We start from the raw sequence: 19,171 nt of genomic DNA on the forward strand, positions 1-19,171 counted from the left end.
GTCATCCTGCAAACACAGTGACAACAAGAAAGTGTGTCCACAGGACCAGTAAGCCCCATAAAAATGGTGCCAACTCTTAGGCTAATAAGGCAAAGACTGTAATTACCATCTGAATTCCAGGGACTAAGAGCCGTGGACGAGGAGGTATATGTTGGAGATACTCATGAACAAGAATATCCTACACACCGCAAATTGGTCAGTTGGTCAAGAAGGAAAATATAAAAATTCTTCAGAGAAAGACAACAACCATGCCTGCCTTCATCTGGTCACTAAGTGCAATATAAAGAGGGAAAAAATTCCCCAAGGTATTTCTAACCATAATCTGTAATCATGTAGGTTTGGGGGTGGAATTCACGTTGGCCCTGTATTGACAAAGTATAAGCCAAAAATGCAGCTTAAAATGGTCCTGGCATCCTGTGGAGGTTGGCCACAAAGCCAAGCATATGAAATGCAAAAAGAATGACAAAGAAGCCAATGCTTATTAAAATTGATCAGCGGGGAAACAAGCCAGCAAATAAAATGTCTAAAAGAAAACAACATAAAAATTTAAATAAAACATCTGATGGATCAGTTTCACAAAGAAAATAAAGGAAAGTACCTAAAGTTCTAGAACTATTTCTAAGAAAATTAGCAAAGACATAGATATGAAGAGATTGTACAACGCCAAAGGATAAGCTATATTTTAAAAAACAGGCTAGAGGAAAATGGAGTACAAATTGAAAAGAGAAAGCAATTTTCCCTTGAGAGTCCAGAAAAGTATACTAGAAATTTAAAAGCAAAATTAAAGACATAGATAAGAAGAGATTATATAACATCAAAGGATGAGAGATATAAAAAACAGGCTAGAGGAAACAGGTGGATGGAAAGAGCCAAGAAATTTTTATACGATGGAAAGAGGCAAGAAATTTTTACTTCAAATTCCACAAAAGTACACTAGAAATTTAAAAGCAAAAAATAAATAAATAAACCCATCCTCCAGAATCGAAAAGAACAACAACACTCATCTTCTGCTTCAGAGAGTCGAGTGAAACTAACATGCAATAGAAATAAATCCATGCCTACGCAAATTGTAGGAAACACCAAAATAAAGACAAGAAAAGAGATCACAACAGCACTCAAAGGAAAGATAGACTATTTACAAAGGTTTGACAATTCTACTGACAGTTCATTTTTTAATGCAACAATGCACATCAGAACTAGTGGGAAAATGGCTTCAATTGCTAAAAGAAAACAGCTTCAAACTAGAGTTATATGTCCAGAGAAAGATATGTCCACTGTCTATGAAGAAAAGGGGAGAAATGAAGATTAAATGATGATTTAATTGGTGTCACTGAATTGTGCACAAGAAAAAATGTAGAATTGACAAATGTTATATATATTTATGATAATTTGGGGGGAAAAGAATATTCACTGTACACAGACCTCCCAGGAAAATTTCTAAAGCAAAGCCTCCCCATCCAAAAGAGAAGAGCTAGGGTCCACAGTTCAAAGGCTAGTCGCCTTCACCCAGGAACCCGCCAGGAGCAGGGAGGGAACATCAAAATCTTAGGATTTCTAAGGAGGTATATGTTGGAGACACTCATGAACAAGAATACCCTACACACCGCACATCGGTCAGTTGTTGTTGTTGTTGTTGCTGCTGTTAGGTGCCCTAAAGTCGCTCCCACCTATAGTGACTCTGTGCATGAAAGAAGGAAGCCCTGCATGGTCCTGTGCCAGCCTCACAGTTGTTCCTAAGTCTGAGTTCACTGATTTGGCGACTTTGTCAATGGAGAACACCAGGGCTTGGGTCAGGAACATCTTAGTCCTCCAGGTAACATCCTTGCGCTTCAATACTCTAAAGAGGTCACGTGCAGCAGATTTACCCAAGGCAACACAGCTTCTGATTTCTTGGCTGCTGCTTTCACGGCACTGATTGTGGATCCAAGTAAGACAAAATCCTTGACAACTTTAACCATTTCTCCATTTGACATCATGGTATTTACTGGTCCAGTTGTAAGGATTTTGGTCTTCCTTCCATTTGTAATCCAGACGGAAGGCTACAATCCTTGATCTTCATCAGCAAGTGCTTCAATCGGTCCTCACTTTCAACAAGCAAGCTTGTGTCATCTGCGTACCACAGGTTGTGAATAAGCCTTCTCACAATTCTGATGCCACACACAACTTCATATGCTTCAGCTTTTCTGATGATTTGCTTGGCATACAGAATATACAAGTAGGGTGAGAGATACAACCCCGATGCACACCCCTTGTGATTTTAAAACATGCAGTGTTTCCTGGCTTTGCTTACACGACTGCCTCTTGATCAGTATATAAATTCTGAATGAGCACAGTGAAGTGTTCCGGAATTCCCACGTGAGCCACAGTTTATCACGGTCCACACAGTCGAATGCCTTTGCATAGGCAATGAAACACAGTAAATAACTTTCTGGTGTTCTCTGCTTTCAGCCAAGATCCCTCTGACATCAGCAATGATATCCCTTGGTGCGTGTCCTCTTCTGAATCCAGCCTGAACTCCTGGCAGCTCCCTGTCAGTGTACTTCTGCCACAATTGCTGGATGATCTTCACCAAAATTTTACTTGTGTTGGGATATCACTCTATACTTTAAGAATAGTTGGTCCACATTTCTTTGGAATGGTACAAATATAGATGTTTTTTTCCAAGTCAATTAGCCTTGTAGCTCTTTCCCAAATTTCCTGGCATAGATGAGAGAGTGCAGAAACATGTCAATAGGTATTCCATAAATTCCTGTAGCCTTGTTTTTGGCTAATCCACTCAACGCAGTTCGGACTCCTTCCTTCAGCACCATCGGTTCTTGCTCATGGACGACCTCCTGAAACGGTCGACTGTTGACAAGTGCTTTTTGGTCCAGCGATTCTGTCTTCTTTCCATCTTCTCTTGATGTTTCCTGCATCATTCAATATTTGGCCTAGAGAATCTTTCAAAATTGCAATTCCAACCTTGAAGTGTTTCTTGAGTTCTTTCAGTTTCAAATATGCTGAGCGAGTTCCTCCCTTCTGGTTGTTTAATTCTAAGTCCTGGCACAGTTCACTGTGATACTGACCTTCTCTTCTCCAGCTGGTTTCCCTTCCAGTTTCTTTAGCAACTCTATGATTAAGAGCAATTTTCAGTCTTTTCTGATACCCACTCTCATATTTTCTTCCTTTCTTATTTTTTTAATGACCGTTTGCTTTCTTCATAGATGATGATATTGATGTTCTCCCAAAGCTCATTGGGTCTTTTCTGTCATTAGTGTTCAATGGGTCAAATTAGTTCTTGAAATGTGTTCAAAACTCATGTGGCAGACTCAAGGTCATGTTTTGGCTTCTGCGGACTTGTTTTAATTTTCTTCAGCTTTCTCCCGTGCTTTACACAATTGATGTGTGTATGGATTGTGATAAGAATTGTATGAGCCCCCAATAAAATGATTAAGAGAAGAAAAGAAAGTAAATGTAGTAGAAATCAGGAAACATCAGCTTCAAGAAAAAAGAAAAAAAACAAAACGTTATGGTCTATTCCACAATTGGCTCCTGGCTTAATTGTAGCTGCTGATATTGAGACTGTCCATCATGTCACGTCTTCCCACAGAGGGAGTCGATCTGATTTCGGTGTATTCCCTCTGGGGAAGTCCACATGTATTGTCGTATTTTGTGTTGTTGAAAAATTAATGACTTGCTGTGAACAAGTCATTGGTTTTGCAAAACTCAATTGTGCAACCTCCAGCTTCATTTCTGTCACCAAGTCCCTGTTTTCCAACTACTGTTCCTTCCTCTTTGCTTCCAACTATTGCCTTCCAATCACCAACTGTGGATTTCCAAGACTGTAACTATTTATTGGAGTGGAAACCTGCTGGTTCCGTTTCTCTGGAGACCCTGAGGAGTAAAATGATCACGGCTACGTGACTAGATGACAAAGTGCAACTCACTGCCCTGGAGTCAGTGCTGCCGAGGGAGCCTTACAGCTCAGGGTGGGGCTGCCCCTGGGGGATTGTCAAACTGTACATCTTTTCAGAGGTAGAAACCCCAATCTAGAAAAGCCCCATGTTGGCAACAAAGAACATTCTAGTCTTATGCTGCTGAAAAGAGTGCATATAAGTAACAAAATTTTACATTAAAATAAAATATGCATTTACAATGTAACTAACACAACTACAGAAACATCAGCAACAAGGCTAAGAAAAGATACAGTGCATTCCAGGGGTGTGTGATGCCAAAAAAGAGGAAAACACAGCTCTACTGATGTAAAAGAGCAAGCAAGAAGAGAACACAGAAAAAGTAAGACAAGTAAACATTTGTAAAATGACATAACATCGTAGACAAGAACTCAAATATACCACTGGTGATTATCCATTTAAATAGACTACACACTTGTTAAAAGCAGACTGTAAAAATGAGTTTTAAAAATTCAACAATATGTTATTTATTTTAAAAAGTAAATCTGAATGTTTTATAGCCATTAAAACATATGATACAGGAGGGTCTATTGTTTTCATTGTATAAGACTATCATGTCCCTGAATAGATTTATTCCTAAATATTTTATTCACTGAGATTCTTTTTTTTTAACAATTTATTAGGGGCTCATACTACTCTTATCACAGTTCATACATATTGTAAATATCATTCCCTTCATTTCCCTTTCAGATGTCTCCTTGCTGAAACATAGAAATGAACTGATTTTTGTTTATTGACTTTATACCCTGCATCTTTGCTACATTCCTCCATTACATATAGTAGATTTCTTGTGGACTCTGGAATTTTCTACCAAGACAAGAGAAGGCAAATACATAAAGAACAACATTTATTAATGATTACGTGGGGCGAGGAGAGGGACTGGTGTTGGCAGGGTTAATGCTGAGAGGAATACTGCCTTGATTAAGGGTTAGGATTGTCCAGCTTATTATTATACTCTTCAATACATTTACTGGCTGAGGTAGTTAGTTCATTGTGCCAACCTGGCTGACAAACACATGTGGGATTAATTGAAGGGCAGAGAGATAAATGGCTCAGCAAGCCTCGCCTTTCTTGTCTCTTACTCTTTGATCATTGGACCAGTTTGCAGCTGCCTTGCTTGTTCTGTGCTTCATTTGCTAGCTACACTACCCGTGGGACACCTAACCCGTGGACTGTGTCGCTGTAATTTGAGGTTCCTTCAAGACCTGCTTCTCCACACAATTGGAATTTACATCTCTTGAGCTGGGGACTGTCGGACACTGGCTGACTGTTGTGACCTGCCTTGCTGTTTGCTGCCTGTGCCCGTATAGCCTGAATTGCTCTACAGAGGACTACCTGGCAGCCCTCAAGACTTGAAAGACTGCCAGTGTCACAACTGTCTCACGGGAGTGAGTGGCACTGAGCCATTTGCACTGCTTTATAATTTCTTATGTTATATATCTATCTGTCTCTGTGTGTATATATATACATATATATATATACACACAATTATAAGCATTCTGGTTTTGTTTCTCTAGAGCACCCTGTCTCACACATTGGTAAGAATTTGTACATAGATACATTTGCAAAAATCTCACAAACACATGGGCACACCTCAATACTAGCTGCTAAAGCTGCGTATGTTCGATCAAAGACTCCATTGGCTTTGGTTCTGTAGCTACGGGGTTCAGGGTTATGGTTTCATGAGACACCCCAGTCCACTGGCCTCAAAATACACTTAGTGCTTCTGTCCTACCTCCTAGTTTGTTACCTAGTGCCTGCGGTCTAGCTGCCAGGCCACCTGAGGCACACCAGCTGGTCTCTTTTTTCCTGGAACCACCGAGGAAGCTGCAGGACTAGGAGGCAGATATGGAGATTGCCTCCACAATTGTCTGAACCAGGGGTGCCAGCTCCCGTTAGGAAACACCCTGCTCCAAGAGCAATCCTGATCAACAGGTAGAAATGAAGGTCTGATTTTTTTAAACTGGGGGCTCTTACTGCTCTTATAACAACCCATACATATATCCATTGTGTCAAACACATCTGTACATATGTTGTCATCATCTTTTTCAAAACGTTTTCTTTCTACTTGAGGCCCTGGCATCAGCTCCTCATTTTTTTTGAAACTCGGGAATTTTTAATGATCATGGACTCCACACTGACTGAGGCCATGACGTTTCCATGAATCCCTGAAACTCTCACTCTGATACAATTTTTCAATCTTAAACCTAAAATATCCTCCCAAAGTCTTCTTAAGACAAAACAATAGAGTAATTTAACTAGTAAAAATAACAAACAACTAACCAACTGCCTTGAGCACTGGGCACTTTTAAGCTCTATCAATATAGGATTCAACTGACCGTAAACTATGGCCTGCTAGAAAACACAACAATTGTTCTGGATGAAGAATGGACAGAATGCTCCCTGAAAGGGGCAGTGATAAGACTCTGCATCGCATACTTTGGACACACAATCATGAGAGAGCAGTTTCTGCAAAAGGACAACATGCTTGGTAAAATATAGAGTTACCAGAAAAGAGGAAGACCCCCCCCCCCCCCCAAACTCCGTGGATCGACATGGTGGCTGCAACAATGGACTCAAACATAACAATTGGGAGGATGGCACAGGACCAGGCCATGTTTTGTTCTGTTGCAGACAGGATCACTCTAGGCCTGAACTCCTCGGTCGGTAGTACCCAACCACCACCCCCTCAGTGCACTTTCACTAATGTGGAGGAACGACTCAGACAAGGAACAGGAGAATGGTAGTACATCTCAAGCTGAGTGGTACAGGTAAAATGGTTGGATTGGTGTATATTTTACTGTGTCTATTCTGAACAATAAAAACAAAAACAAATCAAATTAAAAACAAACAAACAAAAGTAGATCCTAGGTTTAAAATGTTACCCCAAAAATACAATACACCCGATCCAGACAATTTTTTAAGCCTGTTGGAAATTCAAACTAAGCAGAAAAAAAGAGAATACTAAGTTCTTCTGAGACAATGAGATAAGGGATCAAGTAGGAAGAAAAGCATTATGAACTCATTTTATAAAAACGCAAAACCAAATCCAGTTCTGTTGAGTTGATTCCAACTCATAGAGATCCTATGAACAACAGAGCAGACCTTGTCTAGATTCCCAAAGGTGCCATTTTCCTGGAAGCAGCCTTCCATGTCTTTCTCCCATGGTGCAGCCGGTGACTTCAAACTGCCCACCTTTACATTAGCAATGTATATACAGTCTTGATACCAAAATCAGAGCACCTAAACAAGTTACAAAAACACTCCAACAGATGCCAGCAAACCACATCCCACTGCCCTGCCTTCCCAATGACAAATGTGTGCTGCTGTGTCAGCACAGGGATTTATTTGCCTTCCTTATAATTTTACCTGCAGGTTCACGCCCTTCCTTTCTACCATGCTCTGTGCCATCCTCTACGGATTTCAAAACTCACACCGAGGTATATCTTAACACTGGGCTCACAACGCCCCAAATTCAAAGCTTTGTTGGGCCGCATCTCTAATAGAGTTCAATAATTAGTCACACACTCTCAAACTCCTCTCCACACGAATCTGAAAATCTAAAGATCTTCTTCTCTTGGTCCAAAGCTTTCAATTTCTTCCTCTCCTGGTTCCTGATTATTATGACATTTACACCTTTACCGTCAGGATCTGCTGTCCTTAAATTACTTCCTACTTTTTCATAGGATCTTTCTCATATCTCTTAGGCCTCCGCTATTGAGTTTACATGATAATTCTTTATATTTCCTAGACTTTTCTTTCTGCTATGTCCGGTATCCTGAAAACGATCCTTAGTAATTTCCATATCTACTTCTAGGAAATGAACTGTAAATACATTGAATGTTTCACTCCAATGATGCTTATGAGTCAATGATAAAAGTGCTTGGACTTGTGGACATCTACTAAATTCAAAGTCTTATTCATCAGCTGCCATCAGGGTGGCTGTGACTCATGGAAACCCAGTGTGTGTCCGTGGTGTGTTCCGCAGGATTTTTAATGGGCAATTTTTCAGAAGCCGATCGCAGGATATTTTTTTTCTGAGTCATCTCTGGGTGACTCAAACCTCTACCCTCCTATTATTGTTTTAATCCCTCCATTCCCCAAAGGATATCTTCCAAATCCAATGTAATCAAACAAACAAATAAAAATCACCCGAGTTAGAGAAGTATTACAAAGATAAGGCAATTTTCTTGAGATACGTCCTAGACTATCAAAGCATTTTCTTTATATTCATGGTAACATTTTTCTAATGTGCACGTGCAAAAACACAGTTTTTCCTCAATATTTTATGGTCAATAACATAGTGAAGCAAATATTTTAAGACAAGGATACACAGGCTTACCCATAGCTCATAAAGGCAAACTATCTGAAAAGTCTTTTATAACAAATCTAAGCGGATTTGATATGACACATTTGACAAGTGCTCAAGAGACATATTAATTAGAGCTTCGTCATTGCCTTCCTAAGGGCAGTTTCCACGTTAAAGATCAGGCGCAGAATGACCGTGGTTAAAAGTGGCCAACTATATTTGTACTCTCTCTGGTGGCTATGGAAATATAATATGCAAGCATTTCTTTGGGTTTACTGAGCTCTACCCACCAGAATACAATGACGGCATGCCTCTGCCAAGCTGTAAGGAGTATCAGCTATAGCATATCGACCCCCCAGAGCCCCCAAACCCAGAACAAAAACAAACCTATTTGAGTGTCGAATCAATTAGTATTTTCAAGGACCCAAAAGAAAGTAACGGGCAATGATCCCCTTCCACGAACACGTACTTTGAGTTTGTGCTCTTTCCTGTTGACGATCACAGCTGTGATTTGCTGGTCCATGAAAATCAGAATGGTGACCAACAAGGCAGGGATGGCAGCGGCAAGGTACACCCACCAAGGGTTGGCTCCAAATGGTGGGACAAACCAGCCTCGGTTTGGACTTGTTGGCTTGAAAGAGAAAGATTGTCATCCAGAACAATAGTTAGTTAACACATACTCAGAAAACAACAACACAAAAACAGCAAACAAACCAACAAAAGCCAAAGTCACTTCCATTACGTCAATTCTGATTCAAAGTGACCTGATGGACAGAGTAGAATGCCCTCACGGGCTTCTGAGGCTGGAACTCTTCCGGAAAGCAGAAAGTCTCATCTTTCCCATACAGAGTGGCTGGTGAGTTTGAACTGCTGGCCTTGCAATTAGCAGCCCAACAGGAGACCCATTATGCCACCCAGGCTCCAAATACATACTATATGGTGAATTATCAATGAAGGCTAAAAAGATTTAGTTTTTCCTCTGGAGAATCAACACATTGAAAAGCAAGAAAGAACTTGTTTACTGATATGCTAGGTGGGACAAAGATTATTTTCCAAAGGACTTTATTTGGGTGGGGAGGGGGGAGGTCAATACTTTTTTAAAAGGGGATAGATAACATGGGCTGATGGAACAGAAGGAAGTGCCATTTTGAGAACTTGGAATAATTCAGTAAAATGACTCAAGATTTTAAAAAGTGATACAGACTTAAAGGGAAGTCAGAAGAAACCCAAGCCCCAAATGCAACGTTCAATACGCTGTATAGGACGCAATTAAACTCATCTATTTTATTTAGTTATTTATTTATAATAATTTTATTGGGGGCTCGCACAATTCTTATCACAATCCATACATCCATCCATTGTGTCAATAACATGTGTACATTTGTTGCCTCATCATTCTCAAAACATCATAATATTTTTAAAAAGCTACTTTAAAAGTCATAACTGGAGTAACAATACTAGGAGGGTAAGGCAAGGCAGGGAGGAAGGGGGAACTGATCACAATGATTGATGTATATCCCCCTCCCTCCCAGGGGGACAGCCAACAGAAAAATCTGTGAGGGAAGACAGTGGTCAGTATATGAAAAACATAATAATTTATAAGTTATCAAGGGTTCATGAGGGAGAGAGGTTGAGGGAGGGAGGGAAAATGAGGAGCTGATATTAAGGACTCAAGTAGAAAGACAAGGTTTGAAAATGATGATGGCAACATATGTACAGATGTGCTTGACACAGTGGATATATGTATGGATTGTGATAAGAGCTGTAAAAGTGCCCAATAAAATAATAAAAAAAGTCATGACTGAACTTATTCAAACAGTCTGGTTTTTCTTACAGATGAAAAAATAATTTAAATGATGAGTTAAATCTTCAAAATTATGACTTTTAGAAAAGTGGAAAAGATAATGATTTCCACCACCACTTGTCTGTCCATTTGTCCTACTGCAGTGGCTTGTCTGTGGCTGTCAAGCTGTGCCATTGGTGTTTCGCACAGAAGCAGGGTCACCCACGGTGAACAAGTTTCAGCAGAGCTTCTGCAGTAAGAACAGACTATGAAGAAGGACTAGGCTTTCTAGTTCTGAGGAATTAGCCAGTGGACACGGTATGGACAGAATCGAAACACGCTCAGATACTGACTGTGTAGTGAACAGGAGCAGGACACTGTCAGAGACAGTGCCATTGGACAGCCTCACCCGTCAGAAGGCACTTCAAATACGCCTTCTCAGAGGGTAGCACAGTGAGGTGGAGGGGCAAGCCTCTGGGAGTGAAGCTTCAGGAACTTCATTAGCTGATGGGGCATGACTCAAAGTGAGAAGAAACAGCTGAAAAAACCTACTTGGAATCAGAAGTTGGGATATGTAAAGTATGGATGTAGGAACACTGGAAGTCATAAGAAAGGAAATGAAACGCAGGCAGATCAATAGCCTCTGCGTTAGGGAGCTGAAATGGACAGGCATTGGTCATCTAAGTTTACTCTGCTGGGAATGAAACAACCGGGAGAAATGGGATTCCTCATCAAAAGGACATTTCAAGGTCTATCTTGAAGTAAAATGCTTTATGTGATAGGATTATGATTTTTGGTTATGATTCTAATTTGACATTTAATTTTAGTGAATAAATAGACTAGATGTATATTTGAGCTTGTCACAAGACTGCTAGCAGGAAAATGCACTAATCGGGAAAAGTGTAATAAAATAGGTTAAGGGAATGGTAAGAAAGCCAAAATGGTCCAGGAAACCCAAAGACAGCCACTCACTCACCTTCAATTCACTTGGCACAATTAGTTTTGGAGTGTCCACACCGACTAGGGCATCTATTATACAGAAGATGAGAATGGACAAGATAATAGCAAAGTCACTGATAAGTTTTCTTGCCTGTGAAAAAAATAAAAAAAGAAACAGTCCTTTTAGCATATATTCAGCTATTGACCCACGGTTGAATTGAATGAAGAATTCTACATTTGCTAGTAACCTTATAAAAAATCCTCCATATGCTATTAACCTTATCAAGAAATGGAAGAAAATGTCACACTGCCAGAGCGCTATTTTAAAGATTCTCTTGGAATCATGTTTTCCTAGGGCCAGGAGGAATTGGATCCCACAGACAAGATACAATGTGTGGATGTGATTAAAGAGAGTGTAGACTGGACAGAGAAATAGACTATTGTATAAACACTTTCTGTAGAAAATTGAAGACGTATTGTGATAATCTATACAAAGACACAGAATTACAGTTATCATTTAGGGTTGTGAGTGTACAGCAATATATGAGTTAATCCAATAAGCTAAGCTGGAAATTCCAATATCTAACAGGGAAGGAATTAAAAAGTCCATTCCATTGCGAGATGTAAATACAAAGACATGGGCAACAGTAACATCAAGCGATGGAAGACGGGAGTGTAATAGTTTAATCAACTTTTTCCAAATATTTCTTATGCCAACTTCCTGTTAACAGGATAGAAGGCTCCTGTTACACAGAGTATTTTTCTCTCTCTCACTTCCTAAGTATTTGCCATGACTTGAGAACTCTGGGGTCAAGGGAAAGGTCTAGGCCAGCGGTTCTCAACCCCTCTGGGGAGTCAAAGGACCCTGTCACAGGGGTCACCCAAATCCTAACAGTAGCAAAATTACAGTGATGAAGTAGCAACAAAAATAATTTTGTGGTTGGGGTCACCACAGCATGAGGAACTGTATGAAAGGGTCGTGGCATTAGGAAGGATGAGAACCACTGGTCTGGGCTTTATAAGATGCAGCAATGAAACCACAGTGTGAGTACAGAGTGCCATTTACAAATTGCTAAGGGCAGCATTGGACCGTTTCGTTTCTCAGAGGCTCTTTTGCACTCTGGCTTGGCTTTGAGGAAGGCCTCAAAGGAGTACTAGAGAACAGACACTGTCTCCTATAAGACAGGGATACACCATTGTATACAATTTGAGCATGCCAGTTGATGCCGACGATACAACAGTAAACAAACAATCCCTGGGTTCAGGAAGCTGCCGTTAAACCATAGACAAGGAATGCTTATCCTCAATTTATCATGGAGAATTGATTTTGAGATTATCATGTACATTCCGAGTGAGCAGTCAGCTAACGGGATTCTGCAAATGGCATAAGACAGATCAGTGAGAGACCGAGTGGTTGCATCCAACTCAGAGGGGCTCTTGAAAGAGCAGTGATGGTACATATGAGGACTGGAAGCACAGGGAATCCAGGGTGGATGACACCTTCAGGACCAGGGGTGTGAGGGGCGATGCTGGGAGAGTGGAGGGTGAGTGGGTTGGAAAGGGGGAACTGATTACAAGGATCCACATGTGACCTCCTCCCTGGGGGAGGGACGGCGGAGAAGAGGGGGAAGGGAGACTCTGGACAGGGCAAGATATGACAAAATAACTATGTATAAATTACCAAGGGCACATGAGGGAGGGGGGAGCGAGGAGGGAGGGGGAAAAAAAAAGAGGACCTGATGCAAAGGGCTTAAGTGGAGAGCAAATGCTTTGAGGATGATTGAGGCAGGGAATGTATGGATGTGCTTTATACAATTGATGTATGTATATGTATGGATTGTGATAAGAGTTGTATGAGTCCCTAATAAAATGTAAAAAAAGAAAAGAGGAGAAAAAAAAAGAAAATGATTAGGGCAAAGAATGTACAGATGTGCTTTATACAATTGATGTATGTATATGTATGGACTGTGATAAGAGTTGTATGAGCCCCTAATAAATTGTTTAAAAAAAAAAAAAGAAAGAGCAGTGAACTACGCGGTCGAGTCTTCAACAGAAATTTCAATAAAAAAACTGGAATTACGGAGATGCCGATATGCTAACGGCTGTCGCACACACATCTTGTTTGGTAGGGCTGGGAGTTTCCTGTACTAATTAGAATCCGGTTCAAAAATACTCTTTAGGCCAGGAGTTCTTTTCCTTGTTTGAAAAGGTTAATTCTGTCTGGATGAGGTTTCGTGAACAGTGGAGGCAGCACAGCAACAGGGCATCCCGTTCGGGATAGTTTAGGGGAGTTAACAACAATTCCAAATGATAATGTCAAGCATAAATACATGATAGGAATCTATCTGGGGAGAAAGTAGCTGTACAATTCAGAGCATGGGAGCCTGGCACCTGTGGTTTCATTGTGTCATCGAAGATCAGCTAAATTATTTACCATCTGTGAATACTTATCCTCTCTTAAATTCAGTTACACTACTCCAGGAATGTAGCCAAAATAATCCTCCAACTTTCTCAGCTGATTATTAAGAATTAATTAAGCTGAGCCACGAAAGTGTTTAAAGCAATATTTGGAGCATAGTAAGCTCTCCTAAATTTAACTATGATTATCTCAAGCTCCTCTAAACCTATTTGGCTGGGAGAGGCCTGTAAAATAACGACCAGAAGGTCTTTGAAAGGAGCTATTAGTTCCAAGAAACAGAAGATGAAAGTCCATTATCATCTGAAACTGCCTCTCAGAGGTAATTTTGACTGGATGTAACCCATTCAAAGGATGCTTCCAAGGGGATCAATACTGCAGCAAACTCCTCTCAAAGTTTATGCTACTAGTTTCAGGCAGTTCAGGATGGTTTGGCAACACATGGTCCTGTGCAGCAGAGTTTCAGGCTTCTCTGAGTGTTTGGATGCTGTTCGGGTACCCAGTCATCTCTGCGATCCACCAGTTCATAAATGACTGGGAGATTGGAGATCACTGGAAAGGCAAGAAAGATGGCTGCTTTATCACTCTCCTAATTTTTACTCAGACAACCCCACTTGTCGCAAACACAGGCACTCTAGAAATTGTGGGAAAAGAAACAGACATTCCCGCTTTAAGAGCAAGAGCTGCTCCCAATTGTGTCTGGGAATCTGGAAGGGCATACCATCCTTAGGCAGCTGTACTCTGCAAGAAAAGGCCTGCCGTCTGTTCAATGATAAGAAGCTGCACTTTGTGGCAAATGGTGGCGATTATGGTGCGGAGGCTCTCTTGCCAGTGGAAGTTGGTTCCGTGAGGGCAGATTTACAGGTACATTGAATGGATTTTGAGCCAAACGATGGATGCTTCACTCAAAAATGGAAGTGCCTCATTCAAAGATGGTGTCATTCCACTCAGGCAGCAGCTGGCCTCTCGACAATGAATGAGCGCGGCTCTCTCTCTCCGCAGTCCTGCCAAGGATCCAGTGGAACACACCAGGCTCCTGAAAAGGCTCACTACTTTCTTCCTAGTCTTCCATTCCTTACTCGTGATTTTTCCCATTGTTACTGTGAAAAACCACCCAAATTATAACAGTTCACAGCTGTTCCCATTTTGCGTCAGCATCTATGATAGAGACTGTTGGAATCAGTTAGACTCTATCCTTAAAGGGCAGATTTGCCCATAAGTCAGATTTCATTACCTGGGGACGGCTCTTACCGATAAAATAGTAAAACAATGGCTTCCTTGTGCACTGTGCTCTTTTAACATCTATCTGTATGTGATCACCCTGGCAACAGCAACTCCAAGCTCCAGCTCGGATACTCAGGGGGCACTGAGTTGAAGGTAAAGGGCAAGGAGGGTGGAGAATGTATGCACTGTTTCCAAGGGTATGCAATGCCACGGAACTGCGCACACAGACACTGTTGACTTGATGCAGGTGATACTGCGTACATTAGGGTAGATGATTCTTGAAAAGAGTCACTGAGTCGGGATCCGCAGTGTAACAAGATCCCCAAGGGCTTCTTACGTACATATACACAGTCTCCTGAATCCAGCCTGAGCTTCTAGTAGCTCACTGAAAATGTCTTGTTGTGACCACTTTTTAATGATCTGCAGCAAAATTTCACTTGCATATTTGATATTAATGGTAGTGTCAAACTCATTTGACTATATGATCATTCTCTCTATTTACTACTAAAATTATGCAGTTAAAATTTTCCTTAAAGAAAAACAAAACAAAATCCGTACAGGCATGTCAAAGAAAAGGTATCTATTTCCAAAGGGTCACTATAAGCCAGCATCAACTCTATGGCAGTGGCTTGGGTTTGGGGTTTATTTCAACAATATTTGTTCCAAATAATTTTAAAATATTGTTTATCATTTCATTGTGGAACAAAAACTTTCCACATTTACAACTAAACCATGTTTAAATGATACATGATTAAATTTTCTTTAAATCTTTTATATTCATTGAAGAACATTATTTTTAAAAGTGAAGTATTTTAATGCTAGCATCTAGAAATAAATCTTTATTAAAATGTGCTAATACTGTCATACACATACATATGTGTATGTATCCATATATATGCATATTCATAAAGTTGGCCAGAAAATGAGATCATCTGTATGTACTCTTTCATACAAGCTTTTTTCATATTTAAAAATATCATTAGTTATTTTAGGTCATGAATCTGTAGATTTAAGCTAAATATATTCCAATATATAATTTTATAACATCATTGCTTAGATTGTTTCCAACTTTCCATTATGATATATTACTATATCACAATGCAAATTTTGCATACATCTAAGACTGTGTCCTTAGAAAAAACTGTCAGCAATACTGTTATGTCAATACACATAAAAATGTATGGCTTTTGGTATATAAGAAGAGCTAACCCTCTTCTAGAATACTGTAAGACCTATTACAAACCCACTGCCGTTGAGTTGATTCCACTCACAGCAACATTAGACAGGACGGACTACCCTACTCATGCCATCCGTGAAGGATTATGTCATATTGTAAAAGGGACATCCATAGTTAGGGGGCAATCAGCCATCACGAAGGATACTCAGAAGATTATAAAACTGCCAGATACCCTAAAGTTATCATTTTTAATACAGTTTTCATAGCTGAATGAAGCAACCAGATTTCTTGTGGTAGTCTGAAGTGTCACATTTAGTCTACATTCTACATAACCACTCTCTAAAGATGTCATTCTCAAAAACATCTCATTAAACTTTCTAAGTCATGTTATAGACCCACATACATTTAGAAGAAACCTGAAGCAGTGCCAGCCTTGTCGGGTATGCCACGATATGTACAAAATTAACCAGGAAAGTTAATGATAATAAAACACACAGCTCCTGTTCTTAAGCGTCAGAAAAATAAACAACCAAACAAAACCACCTGAGTAATGCTGCTTCGCTGCATTAGAACACGCAGTGAGGTGCTCTGGGCAGTAAGTGTCTGGTGCTGAGAAGGTGGCTCTGACTCACAGCGACCCCATGCACAACACCCTGTAGCAGGCCCCCCCCCCCACTCCCGGCCTGTGCCCTCTTCACAATTTTTGTCGTGTTTGAGCCCATTGTCACAGATCCTGGGACGCTCCACCTCATCCAGGACTGTCCTCTTTACCACTGCCCCTCCACTTTACCAAGCACCATGTCCTTCTCCAGGAACTGGTCTCTCCTATGAGCGAGTCCAATAAGATCTTTGCCATCCTTCCCAGCATGCACTTCTTCCACGGCAGATCGGTCAGTTCTTTTGGCTGTCCAGGGTATTTTCAATATTCTTCTCCAACACCAGAGGTCAAATGCATATTTTTTTTCTGTATTCAAATTATTCCTTATTTCATGTCCAACTTTCACATACATGTGCCACAATCGGAAATACCACAGCTTGGATCGTAGCTCTTTAGTCCTCTCAATGTAGCATAAGGGAGATCTATTATTGCTACACTTCCCTCCTACCTGTTCCTCCCCCTCCGCCCCCCGCCAACTACTTGACTGCTTCACAGAAGGTCTCATAGAGTTGACCACATATGTTATATTGTGTCGTGGGAGAATTTGGGCCCACCCAAGTTGACATAAGCCCAACTATCTCATCAGGAATGATGATTTCAAAAGGAATGGCTTCACATACATCATCAAGAATGACATTTCAAAATCTCTCGAGGTCACTGCGTCAGAATCAACTCCAAGGCAGTGAGTGTGTTTCTCTGTAGAGTACTGTTCATTCCTATGTCCCCCTCTTTCCCCTGATGGCACAATACAGTTCAGTTACAGCGGAAATCGGTCTTGGAGAGGATCTATTCATGGGGATAGTCATTTCTAAGACACTGAATCCCGTTTAAACTTCATAATCAAGAAAACTTACTTTTCCCAAGCTTCTCTTGTAGTCAACTCTAAAACTGCTTAGTAAGGTAGGCAGGTCCCAAGCCAACTTCCCAGTGCCATGAGGGTTTACGGTCAGAGTGACACTCTTTAGGGTTCCTGGCATGGTACATCTTTAGGGAGCAGAGCACCTCACCTTTTTCCCACAGATCAGCTGATGGTTCTTAAAGGTTCTTAACTGTTGACTTTGAGGCTAGCGGCCCAAAGCCTAATTAAAAGAGCCACCAGGGGTCCTTAGAGGAAGCAGCAGGTAGGGGAGGTGCTTTAGCAGACTGCAAGTGCTAGCCCATACTAACCTTGGGCTTTAATGTGAACCACAAGGGGCTCTCACCCTATCACAGTGGAACCAGACAGTGTCTCAAGGAGGGTAAGCAATGGGTGTGTCCAGCAGAGTGTATAAAGGGGACTTACGAGGCGCACTCTGCTGCCCGTGTACTGGAGTTTTAAGGAGGAAAGAACTGCTCTCTTTAAGACCTTCTTGCATTTCCAAACATGTTTGTAAAAAGAAAAAAGAAATACCTCTGTTATGGTACCTTCCATTTTCCTCAAACATAACCTTTTCCAAAAACTCCCAAAGAGCCTTTTACATAAGTCAATATATCGATAAATAAAGAAGACCAGGGAAGTTTTAAGTTCCTTACCTGCCAGAGAATGATCGGAAGTCGATGTGTCAATGTTTTCCTGGGAAACACGCACACACACACACACGCGCACGCACACACACACACACACACACACACACACACACTTTTGTTCCTCAATTATTGCTTGGTCCATCCTGTGAACTCACATGTCTCAAATCTAGCTTGGACAAGCATTATAACTTATGGGTGTCTATCTATACCAAACTTGGCCTCTTTGGGCTCAAAACATCAGTATCCTTGGAACTTAAATGATCACAACCTTAAAATGAGATGAACACCAATGAAACCCAAACTCACTGCCATCAGATCGATTCCAACTGATGGCGAGCCTGGTTCTGGAACCAAACATCTGTACAGAAGCAGCGTGCCCATCTTTCTCCCAGGGACTGACTCCTGGGTTTGACCTTCCACAACCTTGTGGCTCGCAGTGCCACGAGGGCTCCCCACACCACTTAAGGCAACCCGTGCACAACAAGGGATTGCCATGAAAAACAAAAATAAAAATAAGAAAAATATTTTCATGGTACCTGGGCGTTCTACAATATCTGGTGATTCCTACCCTTGATTTAAAAAAAAAACTCTGTCTCGATATTACAAATTAAATTTAAATAGCCTCCTTTGATATCAACAGGTTTTTGAGTTGTTTTTACTTTTGAATTATAAAAGTAAAAGGGAGATGATAGTTCTGCCTTTTCCATAATTCATGAGAAAATATCTCAATTAATCTAATAAGACATCATCAACAGTTTCAATATTTAAAGTCCCAAAGCAAAGAAGAAATTAAGTGGATGTGAAATAACCATACACTATTCTCTTGTACCGGGGCAAAAACAGCCTAATAAATCTATTATAAACACGCTCTTCATGAAGAATGATACTCTATTAATTATTAAGAGAGTCAAGATCATGGAGACACCAACAGTGAGAGTTAGTTAATTTGGGGGGGGGCGGGGGTGTGTTTCCACGGTAGCCTGAGGACATTTGGTTTTCACACTGCAGGGACTGCAGCTGCTCGTAAATGAACAGGAAGCGAAGCCGCCCCTGTTGTGCAGCACTCAATGGAGGGAGTGTGACAGACACACGTACAGCAGCAGGGCCTGTGGCTCCCTCCCAATAAATATTAATGCATGATGTCAACTCCTCTCATGATGGCGCCGCTTGGAAAATGCTAAACAACAGTGTAAAGAGCATTCATTC

The 19,171-nt window shown here is 40.8% G+C and overlaps 1 protein-coding gene across 2 annotated transcripts in view; it reads right to left on the reverse strand.

Annotated features, from left to right (window-relative positions):
* Nucleotides 1-19,171, reverse strand: part of SLC4A4 (solute carrier family 4 member 4) — a 343,893-nt gene that overhangs the window by 36,549 nt on the left and 288,173 nt on the right. For both annotated transcript variants that reach the window (XM_075544222.1, XM_075544221.1), the window contains exons 16-17: nucleotides 11,022-11,135; nucleotides 8,732-8,893 (exon numbers count right to left, since the gene is read on the reverse strand). In XM_075544222.1, the coding sequence (XP_075400337.1) occupies nucleotides 8,732-8,893; nucleotides 11,022-11,135 (276 nt within the window). The remainder of the gene's footprint in view (nucleotides 1-8,731; nucleotides 8,894-11,021; nucleotides 11,136-19,171) is intronic.

The sequence above is a fragment of the Tenrec ecaudatus genome, chromosome 3, assembly GCF_050624435.1.
Source record: "Tenrec ecaudatus isolate mTenEca1 chromosome 3, mTenEca1.hap1, whole genome shotgun sequence".
In the NCBI taxonomy this organism is placed as follows: Eukaryota; Metazoa; Chordata; class Mammalia; order Afrosoricida; family Tenrecidae; genus Tenrec; species Tenrec ecaudatus.